General features: G+C 39.9%; 1 protein-coding gene across 1 annotated transcript; it reads left to right on the plus strand.

Moving 5' to 3' along the window:
* Nucleotides 1-11,781: 11,781 nt before the first annotated feature.
* On the plus strand, nucleotides 11,782-18,141 carry LCOR (ligand dependent nuclear receptor corepressor). Its single transcript, XM_018565732.1, has 3 exons — nucleotides 11,782-12,030; nucleotides 15,475-15,568; nucleotides 17,147-18,141. The coding sequence occupies exons 1-3, from the start codon at nucleotides 11,790-11,792 to the stop codon at nucleotides 18,123-18,125; spliced, it is 1,314 nt and encodes a 437-aa protein (XP_018421234.1). The 5' UTR covers nucleotides 11,782-11,789; the 3' UTR covers nucleotides 18,126-18,141.
* The last annotated feature ends 5,652 nt before the right edge of the window (nucleotides 18,142-23,793 follow it).

The following is a 23,793-nucleotide window of genomic DNA, read 5'->3' on the forward strand; positions in this document are numbered from 1 at the left end:
GCTTACCAAGCAAAGCCTCGTTTCTATACCTACGTTTAACTGTATTTGGGATCGGTTAAAAGCTTGATATTCTGCTTGGCTTCCCAAGTTCTGTCTTAAGTGTAAAATGTTTGGAACCTTGATGCTATAATACAGTTACTGAATAACTTTTTTCTTTCCTTTCCCTTGCAGGTTTTGAGAGCATATTAGAAGGGCTGTTTGGACCAGGATTACTTGAAGATCTCAGCTTATTTAAAGGTTTGCTATCTTTATTCTTCGTAAGGGGTTAACCTTTTTCTTGCACTGATAATAGCTTTGATACATTTCTTTGTTGAATTATTTGACTTGTAGTGATCTATCTTAAAGTGAACCTGTACTTTGCCCGTGCAGGGTGGCTCCACCATCAGATTGTACTTCCCATAATTCTCCTCTTCCACTCTGTTAGGCCACCTAGAGCCAGAAGAGTTCTCAATGTGCAAACTGCAAGCCCCGCTTTCATAAAGCGGAGGACTATCAGCCCTCCCCAATGTGAAGGTGTTGGCTGCATGAGTGACTGCGCACCATCAATTTCACATGAGTGAAAAGAAAATGAGCTATAGGCTTTCCAGTACCTGGAATTACAGGTTGGTTTGTTTTTGTGTCTCCTGACCATAAAGGGAAATAAGGTATGAGCTGCTGGTGGGGCTGTTATTAAGGTAAACCTGTTGCTTTTGTGATTTCCAAATCTCACACTTTAAATGAAATAGGCTGTGTGCTAGCATTAACAAAGGACATTTTCAGTAAAGCATGTACTCCTTTCTTTGCCCCCCCGCCCCCCTCCACCCCCCTCCACAAAACAAACGTACGTCTGCTGCTACTGAGCTCCACCATGTAAACTAAGACTGACTAGGATTGTCCTATAAACCTGAGGTGTGTGTGTGTGTGTGTGTGTAGGTAATAACACATTTTTAGTAGAGCAAAGGCAGGTTTAGAGCATCTGACATTGTTTTGTTTGTGCCTTCCTGTCCCAGTGACAGCTGCCTCCCCCAATTTATTGTCCTGGTGTCATAATAAGTGATGGAAAATGTGCCCAGTAGGATCACAGACCAAAATGAAAACCAAACAGAAATACTAGCCAAATGAATATGGAGTACAGGAGCCAGCTCCATTGATGGCAGCTAGAGGACCTCAAACGTTGAGCACCAGCTGTAATTTTTAAGGAGCATTGGCCACCTGGCTCCTGGTATTTGTCCAGCCCTAAGATAAATAATAAAAAGCAGATATTGCTGCTAATGAAAATACAGCGTTTGGTTATTCTTTTGTGAATTGATGCAAATGTCTGTTGCCATCCAAAACTAGTTAACGGGTTACAGATTCTGTGTTCAGCATCCTATGTTAGTGTCTGCTCTGCTGGCCAAAATGTTCAACATACATGGCTTCATGTGAGTACCACTGTGCACTTCCATTCTCTGACTGCAATAGTTGAGGCCTATTCTTGAGCACACATGACCCAGATAATTTTTTCCTGCAGTGGTTGTCGTTAAGAAAAATATTTGTTTTAGGCAGCATTTGTGGGGCACACTGTATGCTTGTTGAATCGTTATATACCCCCTCTCATATTACATAGTTGTGGTACTTCTAAGGGCCTGTTCACACATGCATTTCAAACATGGAAATCCCAATATTTTCTGTGTGGCTGGTTCACATCCATCTACTGCATTTTCATTGAAAGGACAGAGACACTATGAGCTCATTTACTCTTACGAACGTATGTTGCCATGTGTGGTGCAACACACGGGGCAGTGTGAATCCAGCCTTAAAGCGTTTGTAACGTAGATTTATTTTTACGTAGAATGTTGCTGTAAGTCAGATTGTTTTTACATATAATGTTGCTGTATGTTGTGAATTCATGTCCAACTGATAGGTTGCTTCAGAAGTGTATTTAAGTGGTGTTTGGCTTGGCAAGGTTGCTAGTGTATTTTGCAGTGGATGTTTCTTCACTGTGTCAAACCTATAACCTGTACCTCTCCCATGGTCTCATGTGTCAAACCTGTAATGTTTACCATCTAGTATGCATGACAAGGCAGACTGCCTAAGATGTCTAATGCACATCTTTACTTGTCTGATATGACAGCAAAGTTCTGCTTGCATTCCTTTTGAAGCAGCTATGCATAACAACTTTCTCAATATTTGCATGGCTGTAAGCATGTCTCAGACATCACTTTTTGTTTATAAATATGTAAAAAGCTGTAAGGGTCCCCCTTAACCTTCTTGTGATGGCAATAAAGTTAAGTGGTTCAAGCCCTCAAATGACAGGTGCTGATAATGTGCAGCTCCATGGCAACTGTAGGTTTAAATAGAGGCTAAAGTGGCACCATTCTTGGCCGGTAGAGGGGTAGGAGGGTTTTGTTCCACTTTAACTTCTGCCCAAGGTGGAGCTATGCCCTGCCACTACATCCCACCCCTGTCATTCAACTGTTAAGTCAAAGTCCTAACCGGCTACTTAGATACTGGCTTTCTACAGTTGAATAAGCTTTAGGCTGGGTTCACACCTGGGCGGATTAAATATGCACGTTTTCCGCGCGTTTTTTTAACCGCGATTCGCGGTTGAAAAACGCGCGTTTCCGAGGGCTACTTGGCTGTATCCCAATGGAACCGCCCGACCAAAACGCCCCAAAGAAGTACATGTACTTCTTTGGGCGTAGGGCGGTTTACCGCACGTTCGTACTCGCGGAAAACCGCCCAGATGGGAACCATGCACATAGAAAATAATGTCATTTCCCTGTTTGAGCGTTTTCCCGCGAGTACGAAAGCGCGGAAAAACGCCTAGGTGTGAACCCAGCCTTAGAGAGCCATTTATGAGCCATTTATGAAGCAGTGCTGTGGCCTTGCTGTCGCCATAACGATGTTTATATTAAAAAATGAAAAAGCAGTCGGCCCGTACAGATCCATGCCGCGTTCCTGGGAATGACAGGCGCTGCTGCGTGTGATTGTACGCAGCAGCCTGTTCTTCCCTATGGGAGGACGCGTACCCCGCTGTACGCTCACCTGAGCTGCACATTTGTACGGGTATCCTTGCTAGGACGCACACAGGATCCATGCTGTCTGCATACGAGTACAGACACCCGCACGGCTGCCTCCTCCCATAGGGAACAGGCTGCTGCGTACAATCACACGAAGCACCTGTCCTTCCTGGGAAAGGTGCATGCCACACGGATCTGTACAGGGCTGACTCTAAGTTGTGTGAATGAGGCCTTAAGCAGGGAAAACTCAATGTAACACCACAGGCTGTATGCCATGGCCTGCATATTATAACTGGACATAAAATGCAGGCCACAGTGTGGAATAGTATTGTACAGGTGGTGTATTCTTACTTTGGATGTTCTTTTGGATATTATGGGTTCACCACAAAGATAACCTTTCAGCATAGAAACATTGGAGCTGGAAAGTACATACATTCTTCTTATGTTTAAGATAGATTTAAAATGTTGAGTGCGGTATTTGAATTCTGGTGCTGCATGAGGTTAATGCGGTACCGGTATAATGGGGCTTGTTCTCCAATCCAGCTCACTCTGCTTTTAAACTCATGATGGTAGGACAGTACTTTTTGGCTTAAAGTGATACTAAACTCAGGAGTTCAATCTTAAAAATGCAGGGGTGTGGGATCCCTTTTACCCGGGGCATACAGTCCTGGGTGCCGGGCAGGTGTTTTGTTTTTTCTCTACATTTAGCCCTGCTACAGGAGTTGCAGTAAATATTAATATTTGGTAAATGTCATATTTCCTGCTTTATAAATGTGTTCTCCCTATGTTTTTGGATGGCCTAAAAAAAGTATGTAAAATCAAACTAATAGGCACACAAAAACAATATATTCTTGAAATTTTCCATTAGTGACGCTGAACTCAGAAGTTAAACCTTAAAAATACATTCAAATACCTTTTTTGTGTATCACTCGGCTGTAGATCCTCAAATCATCTCTGAATTGGTGCTGACACTGTCTTTCCTTCTGGAGGGGGGCTACTTTTGTTCCCCATGGTCCCTGTGTGAGTTGTAAAGCATTCACCGCTCCAAGCTCACTCCTGTGATGGACTACAATCTCAATATAATTCGGTAAACTAAATTTGAGATTGTAGTCCTTCGCAGGAGTGAGTTTGGAGGGGTGACTACTTTACAGCACACACCGGGACCATGGGGAACAAAAGTAGCCACCCTCCAGAAGGAAGGACAGTGTCAGCACCAATTCAGCGATGATTTGAGGGTCATCATACAGCCGAGTGATACACAAATAAGATGCATTTTTGTTAATAAGGTACTTGAATGGGAAATTTCAAGTGCACTCATCCTGTCGGAGGACCCACGACCTGCCACAGTGTGCAGGGTTTTCTGTCACTTGGCAGTATGTTTTGCTTCCAGGTTCCTTGATGGTCTTGAGATTTAATTGTACCTAGTACAGATTCAATGCAGCCCCAAAACAAAACTAAACCTCCTTTGCTTCACAATGGGGATGGTGTTCTTTTCTTTAAAAGATTCATTTTTTTAACATAGAGGTGTGCCAAAAAAGCTCCAGTTTTGTCTCCTCTATCAAAAGGATATTATAAAAAATGCAGTGCATATGCAATTTAGCGAATTCCGATCTGGCTTTTGTTTTTCTGTTAGCAGTGGAGTCCTCCTGGGTCTTCTTCCTCTGAGCCCACTTTCACTCCAAAAGCGAGGGATGGTGCCATCAGACACTGATGTACCTTGACCTTGGAGTTCAGCTTGTATCTCTTTGGTCGTTTTTCTTTGGTCTTTTTCTACCACGTGCGCTATTCTTCTGTTCAATCTGGGGTCGATTTTTCCTCTTGCGGCCACGTCCTGGGAGGTTGCAATTCTATAGAATCTAAACTTTCAACTGTAGTCCCATCAAGCTGCTTAGAGATGGTCCTTCAGCCTTTACCTTTGACATGCTGATCTTTATTTTTTTTTCTTTCTGATCTCCTCAGACAACTCTGAACAGTCAGTTTGAAATATCACTATGATGCAATTATTTGTGGGTGATTTTAGAGTCTTTGTAGAATAAGGAATAGTTTCTCTTCAAACTTTTCTTTGCTCTGCCTTATCAACGACATGAAGATATACGTGAGACAGTTGTTTTGAATTTCATCAATTTTCAGGAGGAATTAAGTATTTTCATTGCGTTGTAAGAGTAACAACAAATGTGTCCTATTCTGTACAACAAAACATTGTTTTTCCCCTACACATTTTGGAACAGGGATTTTATATGTGTGTGTGGGTTGATTACTGTGAGATCAGCTTCATTTAAAGTTCCATTAAACTCAGGAGTTAAAGTGACATTAAACCCTCAGATTTTTTAACATAAACCAATACTGTAATGTGTGCCTTACTGTAATCCATGGTTGTTTCCCTTCTCTTTGCTGCTCTTCCTTTTAAATCCTCATGTCTTCTTATGCTTGGGGAGAACTTCCCTTTTCAGCTCAGGGCCTCTTCCTGTAGTGCTGGCTCAGGTTACAAGCCTATACAAACCTTTACACAGACACCGTATATCCATTCCTGAGACAAGGCAGTCTGCTGCAAAACAGAAGTTCTGCAGAGCATGAGAACAGATACAGATTTAAAAGGAAGAGCAGCAAAGAGAAGGGAAACAACCATGGATTACAGTAAGGCGCACATTACAGTATTGTTTTATGTTAAAAAATCTGAGGGTTTAATGTCACTTTAAATCTTTAAAATGCATACAAATACCTTAACTATTAACAAAAATGTATCTTTTTTGTGTATCACTCGGCTGGAGATCCTCAAATCATCTCTGAATTGGTTCTGACACTGTCCTTCCTTCTGGAGGGTGTCTTTTGTTCCTCATGGACCCTGTGTGTGTTGTCACCGGTCCAAGCTCACTCCCGTGATGGACTACAATCTCACGTTTAGTTTACTAATTTGTATTAAGATTATAGTCCATCACGGGAGCGAGACTAGAAATCACAGGTAAGAACCAATCATTGGGGTGATGCTTATTCATAGTGCACTGAGATTGTTGAGGATGACACAAGAAGTATACAGTAGCTGCAATGTATTTGTTTCATCCTCCTGGTTATAGTGTGGCAGGTTGTCATTCTGCTACTTATTTTGTGTGGAAGTGAATCACAAGTGACGCTTCTGTTTTGCACATAAAACTAAACACACACTTATTTATATTTACGCTTCTACTAGTTTTTTTTTAATTTTATTTCAAAGATATTGATTTTTTTTCTTTCTACCTCTCCCCATTCGTTTATTTTTTCCATAGCATTCCCCTACTTCTGCTGTCCCAAATCACCATTGTGTTGATTGTTCAGTGCATGCTCTGACACCTGTTATAATGCCTTGTGTTTTTTCCCCCCCCCCCAACATGGGCCATTGGTTCAAGTTTTAACCCATGGATTTTCTTTGTTCCAAATTTACAGACTGTGAACCTACAGGTGTTTGTGATTGGTCCTTTGATGAAAATTGCCTTTTCTGCTGCTTGAGACGAGAGAAAGTTAAGGTACTGATGTGAATGCAACCATTGCAAAATGAACAATCTTTCTTTTAATTCATTGCCACCAATCTAGGATTCAGCTGCTGCTGGACATCATTGTTCAAGTTTGATACAGAATTGTGAGAGTTGTAGTTTAGTAGTGGCCTTAAATTTGGAAAGTATTAGTCTTGGCTTGAGTGGAGCTTGAGGTTTTGTTGAAGTAAAATGAAAGCTCCAAGCATGTAAAAAAGGAATGACGGTTGCCTTTTCTCTGAGTAAATGCAGAACACCACAACCTCCGGGTGGGACAATATTGCTAGAACTGAGGGTGAAGTTTGAGTGATTTGAATGACTTTCCTCTCTACTTCAAATTTCCTATTGTACCTAGATTTGATTTGTTGCTTTTTATTTTAAGTACCTGAACTTACATTGGCTTACTAGGTTTATATATGAAGCTCAGTTTTTGAATAACTAGTAGCTTTATGGAAGTAGCTATGTTTTTGGTGTAGCTGATATTTGTGCAGAGTTGATATGATGGTATTTGTCAGGCATGAGACACTGTGTGTCATTTAATTTACCAAACGGCTATTGTAGTTTATAAATTATACAATTGTGTCCCAGTCCTTTTGATCTGCCCCTTCAAAGTCCTGAAGCAGCCAACTTAGAAGATATCTCTTGCACATGTTTTCTTCTACATTCGCAAAAGTGTAGTTTGTAGATCCCAGATGTTTCTACTAGGATTTTTTAATGCTGTCTATAGACATTAGTGGACAATTGAACATGTATGCACAATCTTAACAGTTCCATAGTATATCCTGTGTCTGTTTTTCCCTGAACAGAAGCTTCTAGTTGCACAAACAGTCCTAATAAATAGGATAAAGGGAAGGCAGGCGCAGACGGTCTCGGTGTCAGGGCCATGTGAGACCATCAGGAGTGGGTTCCAGTGCGTTTGGCCTCTGGAACGCAACCGTGCGGCAGTGCGTTGAACTCTGGCGCCACGGTGCGATCGCCGTCAACCGAACGCGTGGCACATTAGTGCCTGCTTCCGGTCCAGTGCGATCTGCAAAAAAATGCTGCAAACACTTTTTTTTGCAGATCACACTGGACCGGAATGCAGGCACTAATGTGCCATGCGTTTGGGTGCTGGTGATCGCACCGCGAGCGGAGGGCGTGGCTGTGGTGCCATTGAGTTCAAAGCACCGCCGCGCCCCCTCCCGTCTCCCCAAAAGACTGAGCAGGCTGGGTTGCATTCCAGTGCTTTCCAGAGGCTGAACGCACTGGAACACACCCTTGATGGTGTGACTGGGCCCTCAGGGAAAGCATGATTGGGCACTAATATCAAACCTGACCTAGAATTGCTCGCCAAATTGGTTGACTGTCATCTGTTTATGTGCACCTTAACATATTGATTTGAAAGATAGCTATGTAAAATTTATTTACAACCTACAGTTTTATTCTTCATTTATATTTGATTTGGTTATAAGAAACCTGCGCTTAGTGAAATAGCCTGATGCCTTCTGAAACAGTTGCATGGCCACGCTAATCTTTTGCTGAACAAGTATGCAGCAAGTGAAGTTTGTATTCCTCATCTGCATACTTGTTTTAGGTCAGTGACTGAAGACTATGCAGTCGGCTTTAACCCCTTCGTGACTGACGACGTACAGTGTACGTCGAAACTTCTTTTAGAAGGATTAGAACGACTACCTGTTTCTCTTAAGCACGTGACACACTCCATGCAGAGCTGCACGCAAAGCTGTCAGGCACAGAGCTTTGCGTGCAGTGTGTGAGCTGAGTGCAGTCAGATGATTGACTGCACCTTCAGCCAATCGGCTCGTGCGCAACAACCGGCTAGATGGCGCATTGTGAGCTGATTGGCTGAAGATGACATTTTTAATCTCGGCACGCTCAGCTATGCGAGCTCTTGCAAGCTGACGTGCCAGGGAGAAAATTATATGACGCACTGCTTGCAAAGGCAGTGCGCCAACGCTCCGCACTGCTTCACGTGCAGTGTGTCACAGCCTTCAGTACGGATTTCCTTGAAAACAGAGGTGGACAAATTAATATGGAATTCAGGAGTAGGCCTGTCCAATCCAGGAGCCAGCTCCATTGACAGCAGCTAAAGGACCCTTAAAAGTTAGGCATCAGCAGTAATTTTTAAGGAGCATTGACTACTTGTTTCTTGGGATTTGTCCTACCCTGCTTTTAGTGTTTTTTTTATTTTCTTTAGTTTTGAGTAGAGTGGGGATGGATTTAAACTTGGGTCAGATTTTACTGACATTGGAGAGATTTCGTCACTTTCTGTATGATAAAAAGGTTATCCCCAGGACAGGAAGTGAGGGAAAATCTCTAACAGCAACACAGCCAGAGGTAAAAATGTTAGGGAATGCTAGAACCAAAATTAAGTCTTGGTTGTTTCTATACACTATTTAATATGACTCTTCCTTCTGAGAGTCTGTTGAATTGCCATTGTACCTTCTGATTTTCTTCCGATCCTTTGTGATCCGGTCTTCAACGGATGCTAACGAAAGGTCACCAACAAAGAATGAGGCTAGTTCACACCGGATCCTTTATGTTGCGCTGCTAAAAGGTTATCCATGTTCTACTTCTTTTTTTTTTTTTTTGCCAGTGCAACGGAATGGAGCGGTGTGCACTTGCACCTTTTCATTTTTCTGTGCCCTTCCGTTAGCACATGCAACGCATCCGGTGTAAATGGGCACTTGCTCATTTTTAGCTAGAATGTTTGTTTTATTATTGATGAATTGTCATTCTTTATTGCTCTTGAAAATGAATGTAAACCTAATTTCTCTATTTCTTGCTGTTAAGTCAGGGCTAAGGTAAATTATGTACCTGCTGCAAAATTATTTGTCAACTATAGTTCAGATTTTACTTGAACTTTATTAGTGGACTTCAAGGACCAACTACCCTGTTTACCCGAAAATAAGACCTAGTACTATTTTTGGGAATTGCTAAAATATAAGATAGAAAATAAAAAAATATAAGACCTACCCTGAAAATAAGACCTAGTTGTGACCATTCCCAGGGCCGGTGGTGGCATAAGGGGGAACTTGAAGAGCAACAGGAGAGGCGGGAGACAATCGGCGGTGCCAAAGAAGCCAGCGCTAGAGGAAGCGAGGCAGCAGCGGAGGGAGTAGAGCCGCATAAGCCAATGCCTCCTCTATAGCGCCGGCTCCTGTCACAGGCGGAGTGATACCAAATGCACTCTGCCTGTGAAGAATCGATTGTGAAAGAACGCTTCGCTCATTATGGCCAGCGATTGGTTACCAAATTGCTCTTGGAAAGGTACGGCACCCCTGATTGCCTTGATCACCATATTCTTGACTTTGCCATTTTGGATTATTTAATTTGGATTTGCATTAACTTTGGATTGTTGGTGGTGCAGTGAAGTGTGACATTCACTTCACTGCACCACCACTCCCCCTCCCGCCCCACAACAAACTGAGCCAGCCACAATGCGATCCAGTGCGTCTGGCCCTATTGTGGCCGGACGGATTTTCTCATGTGGATTTTCTCATGTCAGACATTTGAGAGGATGCATGAGAACACACCTGGTTTGAACAAGCCCATAGTTGTGATGCAGGATACCTGCATTTCAATTTAGCACATCTTGAAAGTTATAGCAGATTTTAGGGCACAGGTGTTGTTTTTTTTTGTCCCTCTAACAACTCCTAGAGACTTGCATTTTTTGAACTGCTTTTTTAAACTATATAGATATTTGAAGCGTATTTTTATTTCTTTTAGTGAACAAATACAATATGAATAAAATGTGCTTTCTGTTAAACTGCAGATAGTGTGTACTGCTTCTGAACTTCTGTAAATAAATTTACTTTTGCAGGAGCATTTAGCTGGCTTTAATAAATCTGTGTCTGAAACTGGCCAAGAAAACATACTTAAGCAAGAGCAAGCAAAAATTATTCGGCTAGAAAGACAAGCAGAAGAGTTCATCAATGCTGTCTTCTACAAGAAAGGTTCGTGTTGATGTCGTTTTGTGAAACGTCTGGTACAAAAATGTTCCTACTTTATTTTGCAGTCCATGTTTGGTGACTTTCATGCTTGTTTTTTTTTAACCCCCACATTTCAGTTTTCTCTTTTACCAAAATATTCTACGTATAGCACTTCAGGTTAGTGTCATATAAGGGGAACAATTTTTTTAGTAGTCCACCAGTTAAAGGTACCCACTCATGTGAAATACTGGGAGGCTGTTGCTTACTTCTACACATGAATAACTGCCTAGCAGTCATACTGGCCTTTTTCTGGCGATTTCCTGCTTTACAGTGACTGGCCTCAGCAACATGGTGGTTGAAGCCCAGGTCTGAGAGACCGCAGCAACTTTAAATCAGTTATTCCCTCTGTTAAAAGCTAGGAAGTCTACTTATTGCAACGTCTATCATTGTACGTGGAAGGCATACTTTGCCTAGTGTGAGTCTGGGGCTTCCACATTAGAAGATTCTTTATGGTATGAATCCTCTCCTTACCTACACCGTGGTCTGGACCAGCATTTGTCCCTCAGCACTATTAAGGGTCAGGTCTCTGCTCTAGCCATCTCGTTTCAGAGACCATTGGCTTCCCATTCCTTGATAATGGCCTTTGTTCAGATTGTCTCCCACATGGCTCTCTTGTGACTCCTGGTTCTTTTGGTGCTTCAAAAACCACCCTTTGTACCCATCAGTGACATGAGGTGGTAGCCATCACCTATCTGATTTGAGGGTTTGAGCTGGTGGCCTTATCGCGTGTGTGTGTTACACAAGGACAGTGGTTTGTTGAGGCCCAGAACTTTACTTACCCAAGATATTTTATGCCTTTCACCCTAAGCATCATTATTATTATTATTATCCTCATTATTCTGTCTCTCTGTTCAGCTCCAGTTCATCAAAAAGAGTTCCCTTAATTGTCTGCATATGGTTTGGGCTGTGAGTCTCCGCCACTGCTTTCTTCAGAAAAACTGATTCTTGAATGTATGTGAATGAAAATGGGATTGTTTACTGTTTGCAAAAATACCGAGGCATGTTGGTACTAGGAGGGGGTTATTCATTCCTTCTGTAGGTGGCAGTATAACCCGAAAGTTTAAGTTTTTCCTGTGTCTCTTAATGGACACCAAGAAAAGGATTTTTTTGGCTACTTGTTGGTAACATTGACTAAACCTGGGTTTCCCTTGTATAGTATTTAACCAGATTTCCTATTTACAATATTACAAGCACATTGTTCAAAACAAAAGGAAAATTATCTCAAACTTGCTTAGCTATAACATTTATTTTTCTGTTTTTATCCAGACAGCCCGAGGAACTCTGATCCTAATATTCCCTTAGTTGCTCGTGAGATAATGCAGCGAATGATTCGACAGTTTGCTGCTGAATATACCTCAAAAAATAGCTCTACTCAGGACTCCAGCCAGCCCAACAGCACAAAGAACCAAAGCTTGCCGAAATCACCCTCTGGACAAAGTTCTCCTCCCCCTGCAACTACTCAGAATCCTGTGCTTAGCAAGCTTCTCATGGCTGACCAAGATTCCCCATTAGACCTCACCGTCAAGAAGCCCCAGTCAGAAGAACCCTGTGAGCAAGGTATTTTAAAAATGCCATTGAGTTATGAATATTTAAAGGTACATTACTATTTTAATCGCTGTGTGTATGTATGTATGTATGTATCACGTACCTCGTAGGGAGACCGAAGGTTGAGGAGGCTTCTCTTGCACCTCGTGTCTTGTGGCCTTTGATGTTGGGGACAAAGGCCAGGCAGACAAGGAGTAGCACGAGTGCTGTGGGTAAATCCAGTATTCGTAGTCACAACAAGCCATCCCGCCCGCAGTGCGATCGGACGTGCGGCAAAACTTTGCCAGTGTTCCATTCCACTGCAAACACAAAAAATAGAGCAAGCCCGCTCTGGAACACACACATACTTTCGGTGTGAACAAGGCCTAAAGAAACGGGCACCTAACTAGTGAATATCCAGGACTTTGTCTCAATCTGACCTAAACTTTTTTTTAAATAGTTGAAAAGGTCTAAAACCTACCAGGTTTTCTGTTGCTATATGTGTACCCATTAAAAGCATTTCCCCTCCCTTCCAAAGGAGACAGGAGAAAATCTCCCATTGGAAGCACACAAAGTAATACATAATCTGAAAAAGGTTCTTTAACCCTTTGTAGAGTGCTGACAGTGTTAATATGGAGGTGTTTAGGCAGCTTACTGCAGGAGCTGGGCACATAGTGTGTCAGTATACCATAAAAACCATTTATTTATTGAGCAGGCAGATAACACAGAAAGCTTCAGTACCAAATATTGGTGTTCCCATTCTGAAAATGCAGAATAGGTATGCATTAGAGTGTGAGCAGAAGTATTAAACTGTTCACGTAAATGTATTTCAGTTGGGTATTTAGCCTGTTTAGTTGGTGTGCTCCTGTAAGGCAAATAAAGGAGGATATACAAAGGTATCTAAAATATACACCCTGTTTGGCTATATGTCTCTTTATGAGCCAGCGAACCCTAATTGGGGTGGTCAATAAACACGCTAAATCTCTACAATCTTTTTTTTGTTGGGTGGCTTATGGCATCTGCACCCTTTGTATAAACTGTATAATCAAATCTATATAGTGTGCAGATATATGCGCACTTAAAGCCCTATGTAAAATCTAAACGCCCCTCTTTAGAAATGTTGCTGTAGTAGGGGTTCACATTATGGTAGCTGCTAGGGCGAAATCAGCTGTGTTCAGTTGTTATCAGAACCATATCTTCAAAATAACAAAGCCACATTTAGAAATGTGTAGTAATGACAATCTACAAGCAGGTACTTGTAGATAATTGCCGGCTTTGTATTCTTTGCATTCCTTATTTTACTTTTCTTCCCCAGTCTTCTGACGGTGGCCATTTTAACTAGGGACATGTTACTAGATCTCCTTTTACTTCCTGGAACTCTGGCACATGTGACTAAGTCACTTCCTTCATCTTAGCACTTCCGTGTGTGCGTGTGAGTAAGCTGTCAATATCAACCATCTTCCAGCTGACCACACACTGCTCGCACTATGAAAATCTCCTCTCCAACTCACAGGAAGTCAAAGGTTGATGAGATTGCTACAAATCTGGTGCGTTTGCATGTGTTTTTTTTGCGTGTTCCAGTGACATGCAGTATTTTTTTTCCCCTGCACTGGAAGGGACTGCACTGGTGTGAACAGAGCCCAAAAAGCCCATAAAAGTACATTGGGATGCATTTTTGGTGCAGGAGAAATGTAACGGTCGGGATCTGATCCGGGCATGGTGTGAATGGGCCCTCATGCTTTCAGGAAAGGTTTGAAAGAGGAAACTGGTTCAGTTCCTTTGTAGGAATGCTCTGCAATTTAGGGGTGTAAAAGCAGGCATTCTAATTAAATTATATTGTTCTTTGAACAGACATACCTATACTTGTTTCTAAGTCATTGTTGTATAATAATGTTGTTTTGTGACATGGTCATTGTTGTATAATAATGTTGTTTTGTGACATGGTCATTGTTGTATAATAATGTTGTTTTGTGACATGGTCATTGTTGTATAATAATGTTGTTTTGTGATATGGTCTTGCTTGAATAATATTGCACCTGTCAAAATATTGCATGGTTTACATGAAGGGAATTCTAAAACTGTAAATGCAAATAAAGCTGATGTATGAGAACATAGAATCTTCTGAAATATCATACTATTCCGTTTTTGGTGAAATGAGTGGGCTCTTAAATGTAAACACACCGAGAATCAGCATCTCTGTTTCCAAATCTTATCTGAACAAACAAAAGAGAGAAGCTGATTGTTTGCCATGTGCAACTGCTTTAGATTCTGTCTGCTCCAGTTTTGATAAATTCCCCGGAGTGTTTCAATTTGTAATTGGTCACCAGTGATCGCAAGGCGCAGAGCCGCTTTATTTAGGTTTTGTCGATCTTCCCTGCCAAAGGATAGCAAAAGCATAGACATTGCATGCAAACACACCGACCATAAAAAAAAAGGATGTTTTTAAACGTTCACTCAGAACAACCGCTCCCCCTACATGCCGTCTTACTAAATTGGCCAGTAGTGAGGTGGTTAAGGTTTACAGTGATCATCTGGAAAAAAAACGGTAGATGGCGGTTTGTTTGGTGCTAGAAAGATCCTGTCCCCCCTCAAACTACAATTTTGCACATATATTCATGAGAAATGATGACCAACGTGTCTTAAAGTGACACTAAAATCTTTAAAAACGTCTTGTTAATATGCTCAGGTTTGACACCTGAGTTTAGTGTCACTTTAACTGTCATTATTCACCCTAGTTCTTGGATTTTTTCACATGCTTTTTTTTTTCTCTCTCTATAAGTTTTAAAGTAGAATTAAAGTCTCGTTTTTTTGCATATATCTACTGCTTGCAAGCAGTAGATATATACCAGAACATTAACAAGTGGCCAAATATGAAATGCTTTCCCATGTCTGCGCCACTTGGCCCCAGCTGCAGAACCCAGATCCGAACAGACATGCAGGAAAATTATGTGGGCGTGCGACATTGTGTCAGTGAATGCACGCCGACGGGAGCGTGCACGCTGGACAGACCCTGTGGGACACAGAGGAATCTGAACTGGATCAGAGACCGGCACCAGCACTGGGGGGACTGCTGGAAACGAGTGGATGGAAGATGATGATCGCAGCAAGAGGCATCACGTAAGGTAAGTATTAAAAGCAGAATTAGAATGGCGGGGGAAAAAAAACATGACTTTAATGTCACTTTAAGATGACTTTCTGTCCTTGTCTTTGATTGCTAGTGGTCCTTTTAGATACGACAAGGCTTTGTCACATGGAAAATCTTGCAGCTCAGAACACACTGTGTGTAAAGACCGACTCTCTAGTTTCTAAAACTGATTAATGTTTTCTCTTAATTTAATTCCCTAATGTAATATGGGCTTGATTACATCTGACAGTTTGCTTATAGGTTTTACCTGTGGTGGATAGTCTGATTTTATTTTTATTTATTTATTTTTTTATAATGCTGTACTGATAAAATTGTTGTGTGTATTTTAGCAGACGGAGTGCTTGATCTGTCCACTAAGAAGAGTCCATGTTCTGGTAGCACACATTCAAGCATTTCTCCAAGTACCTCAAATGCTATAGGGAATGGGTAAGATCATTATTCATTTCATCTTTTTTTTTTCTTCAGTTGCATCTTCAGATCTTGATCTGTTTCAAAGCCAAAATGATTACGCCTTCCACTCTTTGGAATAAGATTTACTTTCTCTAAAATTACAATTTCACAATCTACCATTGTGAAGTAAAATCAAAATTGTGTTGTGCTCATGATCTCATTTTGTTTTCATTCATTGTTTTTTGTATCGGTGCTTAGTAGGAAAGTTAATAAGGTTTCTTGATATTAATTAAAGTCAGGCAGAGATGTGGACTATGTGAGTAGGAGTTGCTAGTGCATATGCATAATATTTTAGTTTATTGCCTCAATTTGCACTCTAGAGCCTTCACTGATAATCATAAAAAAAATACTAGACATATTATTTTTTTAAATCCCATTTGTTTCCTTTTTTATGAAGCATGTTATTTTCAAAAACAAATTGTTTTGTTTGGTCTTGTTTTCTATACTTTGATCACTTTGGGGAGCTTGGATATTAAATTGTTTTGCCTTTTTGATAGGTTAGCGTTATCTCATTAATGTTATCAGTTTGGTTTCTATAACCTTAACTCTTCCGTATTTTTGGTTTTCTGATTTGAATGCATTTTTTTTCTTTTAATGGATACTGCTTCATTTTGAGTTCTTAGCCTTCCAGCAGTATAGGACCATTTTAGGAAAGTGGAGGTGTCTTTAACACAAGAGCATGTTTTAAAGGGGTTATGTTTTGTATTGGTCGTAGGGAGCTTGCTGGTGTTAGCATGTGCATACATATATTGTATCATGTAATCACGTTAAATCATAACTCTGAATGATCTGTAATCAATCACCATCAAAATCATTCTTTCTGTCACCTTTATACCTTAACTTTAAGAGAAAAATGGTCTGGCTGTATTTGGAAATACTTACAAATAACATCAAAAATGTTGTTAATCATACTTTATTGAATTTCTTATCTACTATGATCTGACCTGTGACACGCATCCATGTTCTCATTCCTTATTACACGCAAAGGCCATTTTCTTTCTTAAGGTAGCCATATGAGCAGAAATTTTTGCCTTTACTGTCTGTGATCAAAATATGAGCTTCTTTGTTATTATGGCCCATGTCTTTTTATGTACTCTTTTCCCATCTGTATTCCGATGTGAGCAGCAGGCACTGTTTTTAGTTTTAATTAGATTGCATTATGTAATAAGTGGCTTACTCTTTTATTACTGTACTTGTTTAGTGGTAACGTCACATTAATCAATTGTGGATACACCTAAAGGGATTGACTTCTTCATTCTAATTTATGATAACAAAGATGCTATTTACAGACTGTCGCGCAAGACTTTGTGAACCCAGCCAAAGATGGTTTGACAGCTTATCATTTTTTGTTTCTGTTGCCCACAAAATTTGTTTTCCTTTTCTGTGAACTTTATTTTTTCCTTAACTGACACTGATGCTGAGATTAAATGATTATTAAAAAAAAAATAAGTGATGTTACCCAAGCAAGGGCTTCTAATAAAGGAGTGGCCCCTTCACCCATCCTTCCCTACATGTGCAAGTTCTGCTCACATCAGTTTCCTTCCATCCAATTAGGCGACCTGGGAGATCCAGCCAGCACCGTCCAGATGGACTTCCACGCAGTACTGATGGGGTGCCTGCAAGAAGTTTGCTGGATGCAACCAGGGAAACTTATGGCCACTCCACACCCCTAAAAGTGCCATTGGCTCGCTCCTTGCAGATTAGTGAGGAATTGCATAACAGAAAGCAATTTTCTACAGCTGCCAGCCATGGTTCATCTGGACTGCAGAATCAAGGACAGCATTTGATCTTATCCAGGGAAGCTTCTTGGGCAAAGTCACACTATGAATTAAATTTTGGCCGCATGAAATATAGGGGTAATGGTGCACTCAGCAACATCAGTGACCTGCCTTTTCTCACAGAAAATTCAAATGCCTTTCCAAAAAATATACAAAACAAACACGAAATTAAAAAGGAAATGGGCCTTTCTTCTCCAGTCGATTTAAAAATTCCACAGGTCCGTGGTATGGATCTGTCGTGGGAGTCCCGCAGTGGGGAACTGTATAATTACAACTCTTTGGTTATGGGTTCACAAACAGAGAGCGCACTTAGCAAAAAATTAAGGACTATCCTTCCAAAGCAAAATCGGAGAAATATATTGGATTCTACCACTGATTCCTGGAGCTCAGATGTTGAGCAGTCTACCTCTGGACAGCCATATTCCACGTCCGACCAAGAAGGGGACCCTGGCTCTAAGCAACCAAGGAAAAAAAGAGGGAGATACAGACAGTATAACAGTGAGATATTGGAGGAGGCTATCGCCGTTGTCATGAACGGCAAAATGAGCGTTTCCAAAGCGCAGAGCATTTACGGGATTCCACATAGCACACTGGAGTACAAAGTCAAAGAGAGGCTAGGCACATTAAAAAATCCTCCAAAGAAAAAAATGAAACTGATGAGGTTGGAAGAACAGGATGTTGCAGTAAAAAGTGAACTGGAACCTCAGGATGAGGTGGAGGTGTCCCCAAGTGCAAATGATTCAAAAGATGACTAGGCATGCAGTAAAGTCCTACTCTTACCATATGAGTTGTAATGAACCTGGGCAGGCACTTCTGTGTTGTGACACACATCACACTCAACACCTTGAGTTTAACTAACCTTGAAAATAGAAGGCAGTTTTTTTTAACAGACCTGCAAACAGGTGGAAATGCTCAAAATTGGGCAAGTGTGTAAATTCCTCTTGCCCAGTACAACTGTTGAGTACTTTGGCCTTTACGCATGCTTTTATTTTCAATAGAAAAAAATGTTACCTCAACAAGAGAACCTATACATGTAAATATGGACTCTTTGCTATTGAGCCTGCATGTATCGTGTTCTTTGTATCTATTTTAATTCCTTGAACACATGTCCACTTTAAAATGTTTTCAGGAGTCTCTTAAATATTATACAACCAATGTCTAGGAGAGAAGAAAAAAAAGAGAACCTTCTAAAGATATTTAAACCGTTTTGTTTTCTCTAAGTTAGATTTTAAGTGTTTATGCCAAAATGATTATTTCTGAAAAATTGAATGTACCTCACAAATGTGATTTTGGGAGTTGCTACTATTTTTCGGAGACTGCAACTGATAAAGGCTTTAGTTCAGAGTAGAAACGTGCGAAGAGCACAAAAATCAAAATGTGAGTGGGCAGGCCTAAGAGAAAAGGCCCGTACTTTGCTAACCTACAAAGTGAGAGTATTACACTAGAGCTTTACATTTCTTACACTTAAAATAATTGTCAGATTGGGGAAATGTTTGCCCTGCACTGGCAGGAAGCTTGGAAGCATTTGAAAGGTTTTGTTTTTTTTGTATATGGTCCAGATATATATCCTCATTACACTCCAGCAAGTACATGTGCATGTAACTAAAGAGGATGGACTGTGTACTCTTTAGATAGCTATTCGATGGTTCCCATTACACTTTTTTTGGGGGCTTCTATCTGCCATTCTGGGTACTGGGAGGAAATGTACACACTACCTTCAGATTATTCCTTTTAAATATATCAACACAAACCCTGTGTAATGGATTGACGGTAGGGTTTGTTTCTAATGACTTTAGAGGAAGTAGCCTTATCATTAGACTAGCACTCTTTTTATGAGAGGGCTTAGTTTACACACACAGTAACTCCACTGAAAAGAAAAATTCCACATCCAGAGATTATATAGGAAAATTTTACTTGATTTTATAGCTACTAAACTGTGTGGTTTCCACATCAATTTCAGAGATCAGGGGTCACAAGAATGTTCGCTGTTATATCAGGTGCATGTTTTATTTCTTACCAGTACAACCTCATTATATTCCAATTTCAGGAATGAAGGACACTCCTTTTAGGATCTAGCAGGTCTGTTAGAATAGTGTTTGCTGTAAAAAAAAAAAAATGTTTTGTTGTGTTACAGAGATTACTCGGTACGGTGTAGCTTTCTAGCAGGCTACATCTGTCTTCAGGTAACTGTTTTTATAAGCACTCCTCGAACCACACAGTTTTGTACATTTTTTTAAATATATTTTTTGACAGTCCTCTAGGAGCTTGTTTCGTTGTGTCGCGGACATGCTCTAAAAGACTTGCACCATTTGTAAAAAAAAAACCTCTTGAAATAATGAAAACACTATTTTTGTTGAATATTCTTTATACTTGGTAAGCAGTGCTAAATGTAAAATAAGTTAATGCTTATAAAAAAAGGCAGCTCAGCTTGCCATACTAACACTGCACTGCTGCATTAAAGTAGGTGAATTGTTTGCTAGCCCTTTTTCTATTCTGTGTAGGTTGTTTTTTTTTTTCCATGTACAGTAGTATTTTTGTTTTAATACATTAATGAGGAGGCACACATTTTGCATAATGCTTTTGCAGTAAACCTCTGACTTCAGATCGGACCTAATAAGGTGCAGAGCCTAAAATTCTATTTGGCACAACTTCAAATATTTCTGCATACCTGCGATATACAAAGCATCATTTCAGCCCAAACCTGAACCTGGGTTTACAGCTGTTCTGCCCTTTTTGTATCCATGTCAGTTGATGTCTTGACCACAAATATGACGCAGAAATGCATCATTTTGAGGATTTTTTATTTTAACACAAAAATGTTGCACAATGTGCTTAAAATTTTACGTAAGACTACTGAGGCCAATTGTTACGGTTGTCATTTTCTTTAATGAAGAATTCTACAAAGGACTTTAAGTCTCTTTTTAAAGCTGACAGAAGCTGTATACTTATAAATTATTTCCTTTTTGTTATATTTATGGCATGGTATGCATTAATGTTTGTGTCAGATCTTTGTTAGTAGCTTGTGTGACCAGGCACACAACCGTGGGCAAATGTCATTCATTTCAAATGCAGTTAATGAAACAAAAATATGAAATGTAGTCCTAAATTTCATAGAAGGTAAATGGTGTACGTTGTTTAAAAATCTTTAACACCAATATGCTGCAATTACGTTTTGTGTGGTCTCTATGTAAATAATACTTTACGCATGGCTGGCTGTAGTAAGACTATTTTAAATTTAATTTTATAGGCTTTGATATAGAATAGTAAGCTCCTAAACTGGCTACACAGGTTACAATTTGATTGTACAATCTCCTTTTGGATTTGCGAACTACTGTATGGTCCGGAAAAATTGTAATGAGTATCTTGATTCTTGTGGCAGCCTTGTTTCTTAGAATATAATGGTGCTTCACCTTTTACCAGAAATTCATATCAGTCAAGGTTGGTTAATTGCAGTGTGTCTTAAAAGGAACCTGCCCTGAGAGAAGCACATACCTGCCTATGATGATTGTAGCTGTCGGACTGGCACTGAGCTGAAACAAGCATGCTGCCAGGGAATTTTAAATTCCTGGTGCACATGTTTCTCGTGACTTAGAAAATATAGGAGCCTATAGATCATTCCTTCAACTGGGTAACCAGAATTTGCTGAAGGCGAGAGGTGTAATGGAGGCCTACATATTGTCTTGGCACAGGTTATCCTTCAATACGTACTAGCTAGAACATTGCCCTGCCCCGATATATTTAAAAAACAATATAACCATATTACTGGCTTTGGACTCCCGGATCCAGGTTTAGACAGTGACCTCCATAATGAAATATACTTACAGCCAGCATATGAATGATAGTTTTACACCCTGTCCCAAAGTGATGTGCTAAACCCTGTCACCATCACTTTCTTACGGGTTTTTAGAGCAGAAGATTTTGCAATCCTCAGTCACAGATGACGTGTGTGTGTGTATATATCTATGTAGATCTACATAGATATATATATATAATGTTAAGACCTAGGATAGAATTAAATGCCTAATTTTATTTTTACCATTTTTCATCCTCTAATATATTAGGCTGCATTCGAAATAAAAAAAACAATCTGAAACCCGTTTTTGGGAAAACATTTGACAGACCATTATAAGTATATATTTTATTCAGGTTGGCATGTCTATACAGTTACAAGTTTTACTTGTTTGAACCAAAAACACTTTATGTAGCAGAGTTGCCCGAGTACCCCACCATACAGGCAGATTGTAATCTGGGTCTAGTTTGTGGTCTCTGTAGCAAGGAACAGTTACTGTAACTTGTTGCACAGGTCCTTGGTCCCTCTTCAGGTTTTTTAGAATAATATATGAAGTGTTAAGTGACGGATAGGCTTGTTAGAAATTATTGGTGACACGAAGGAAAGCTCATGTGCAGTATACTGTAGAGGGGACAATGAAGCTGAACCTATTCATATAGACAGCAGATTAAGTCACTGCCTTGCAATTTAGTGTGTAGACTGAGTTAGGAATGGCTTCTTGTATCCAAGCCTACTGAAAATGGTGTTTTGCCTCATGAAAGGATCTTTTACAAAGGTAAATTTCACCTCTGTAACTGATGACATTCAGCACTTAAAACTATACATTGTTTCCAGGTACTTTTCATGGTTCGAGTATAAAAGCATAAAGTGTGCCTGTGGCCAGACTGTGGACATTAAAGTATTTACTTGAAGTGCTAAAAGCACGTTAAAACAAGCCATACCTGACCCCTCGAGCTGCTTTTACTTTGAAGTAGTTAATTCTCAAAGATCATAAGAAAAACACTAAAGTCTGACTGCAAACCTTGTACACTCCATTTTAGGTTTACCAAAACTGATTGGCTTTGTTAGGTCGTCCTATTACAATTTGTTTCCAGTCGGGCAGGCCCTTCCAGTAAATGTTGATAGATGTAAATGAGATTGTACAATCAGATTGTTGTGTGTGGAAAGCTTAACAATTTAGAAACACGTTCTGTGGGCTGGCAGGCTGCTAAAGAGATTGTTGCAATATAAAGCAATGGGAGAAGAGCTCAGTTTTTAGTGCTTCTATCTAAGATGAATTTCTCCACAATGCTTGCAGCTACAGAAGTGAATTGGCACTTGCTTGGAAATGCTTTTACAAGATTGTTCAGAATATGTAAATACTGAGCATTGTCAAGGCACGGGGTCACTTTAAACTGTTATAGCAGTCACCGAGCGCTTGTAGGCTTTTTACATATTTCAACATTTAAGTTAGATTGTGCACAATAATGGAGGATCTAAAACCGTAAATCTGTTTTATATTGCCTACTAAGAAAATTGAAGGCTCCCTTCAGTTTAAATTTAAGGTCAACGTTATTAAAATGTTTAACCCAGCTTATCTGAAAATGAAACAAATTTGATTATACTGAGCGTTGTATGCTAGGCTGAATGGGGTCACACTTTGCCTTTACCAGATAAGTTTTATCTAACATGCACGCTATCATTGACATGCAATGAGTCAGAATGTGTCCCTATGACCCTTATGTTGAGGCAAGTCCAAACCTCAATTTAATGCGGCTTTTCTTTCACAAAAACAACAAATTTTAAAGGAAGGTTCAAATTATATTAATGTTTGCCCTTTGTATGTTCCTGGGTTTAGATTTCTACTACTGGCTCCGCTTATGACAATCGAGCAATGTCAAAAATGTGTGCCTGCACTTTAATGCTGCTTTTAAGGAAGTGATATCTGTGTAGTAATTTTGGATTTTTTGCTTAGAACATGTAAATAGTTTTGTGTCTTTTTTTTATTACTTTTTTTTTCTCCCCCTTTTAAACCAAACACTTAGACATTTATCTCAGTTTGAAAAACAAACAAAAGAAAAACCCTCGAGACCCGACGATTGTATTGTATGTTGTCTAAAAATGTGTGAACATTCCACAAAAGAGATCCGAAATGTTAAACTTTTTTCAGGGAATCTTACTTTGCAGGAGTAAATGAGCAAGAGCATATTTTAAATAGGGCCCTTGTTTTGCATTGCAGACGCATAGGTAAATGTTTTTAAAGCACTAATTCCATTGCTAATTGCAATACAAAATAGCCATTGCTGTTTGTGAGGCACGATTGACACAGTAGTTAGTGGTCCCTTAAATATTTCATAAAACTTTTTAAAAGAGAGCTGCTTATTTCAAAAAAAAAATAATTATATTTTATCTTGTAGACTTTGTAAATTTTCAGTCTTAATATTCAGGTGCACCTTTTAATCCCTAATATAATTTAAACATTCCTACTGCTTTTGTCTCGCATACCCCTTGACCCGTGTTGCCCTTTTTAGTTATGAAGTTCTTATTTGGCGAAACTGCAGACCTAGGTTTGTTTTTCCCCGCATCCAATGTTCTCTTCTATGCTGAGCTGTTATAGAGAGTTTTGGAGATCAAGTGGTTATGCATACTGTATT

This window comes from Nanorana parkeri, unplaced genomic scaffold, assembly GCF_000935625.1.
Source record: "Nanorana parkeri isolate BGI_ZX_2015 unplaced genomic scaffold, ASM93562v1 scaffold881, whole genome shotgun sequence".
NCBI classification, from domain to species: domain Eukaryota; kingdom Metazoa; phylum Chordata; class Amphibia; order Anura; family Dicroglossidae; genus Nanorana; species Nanorana parkeri.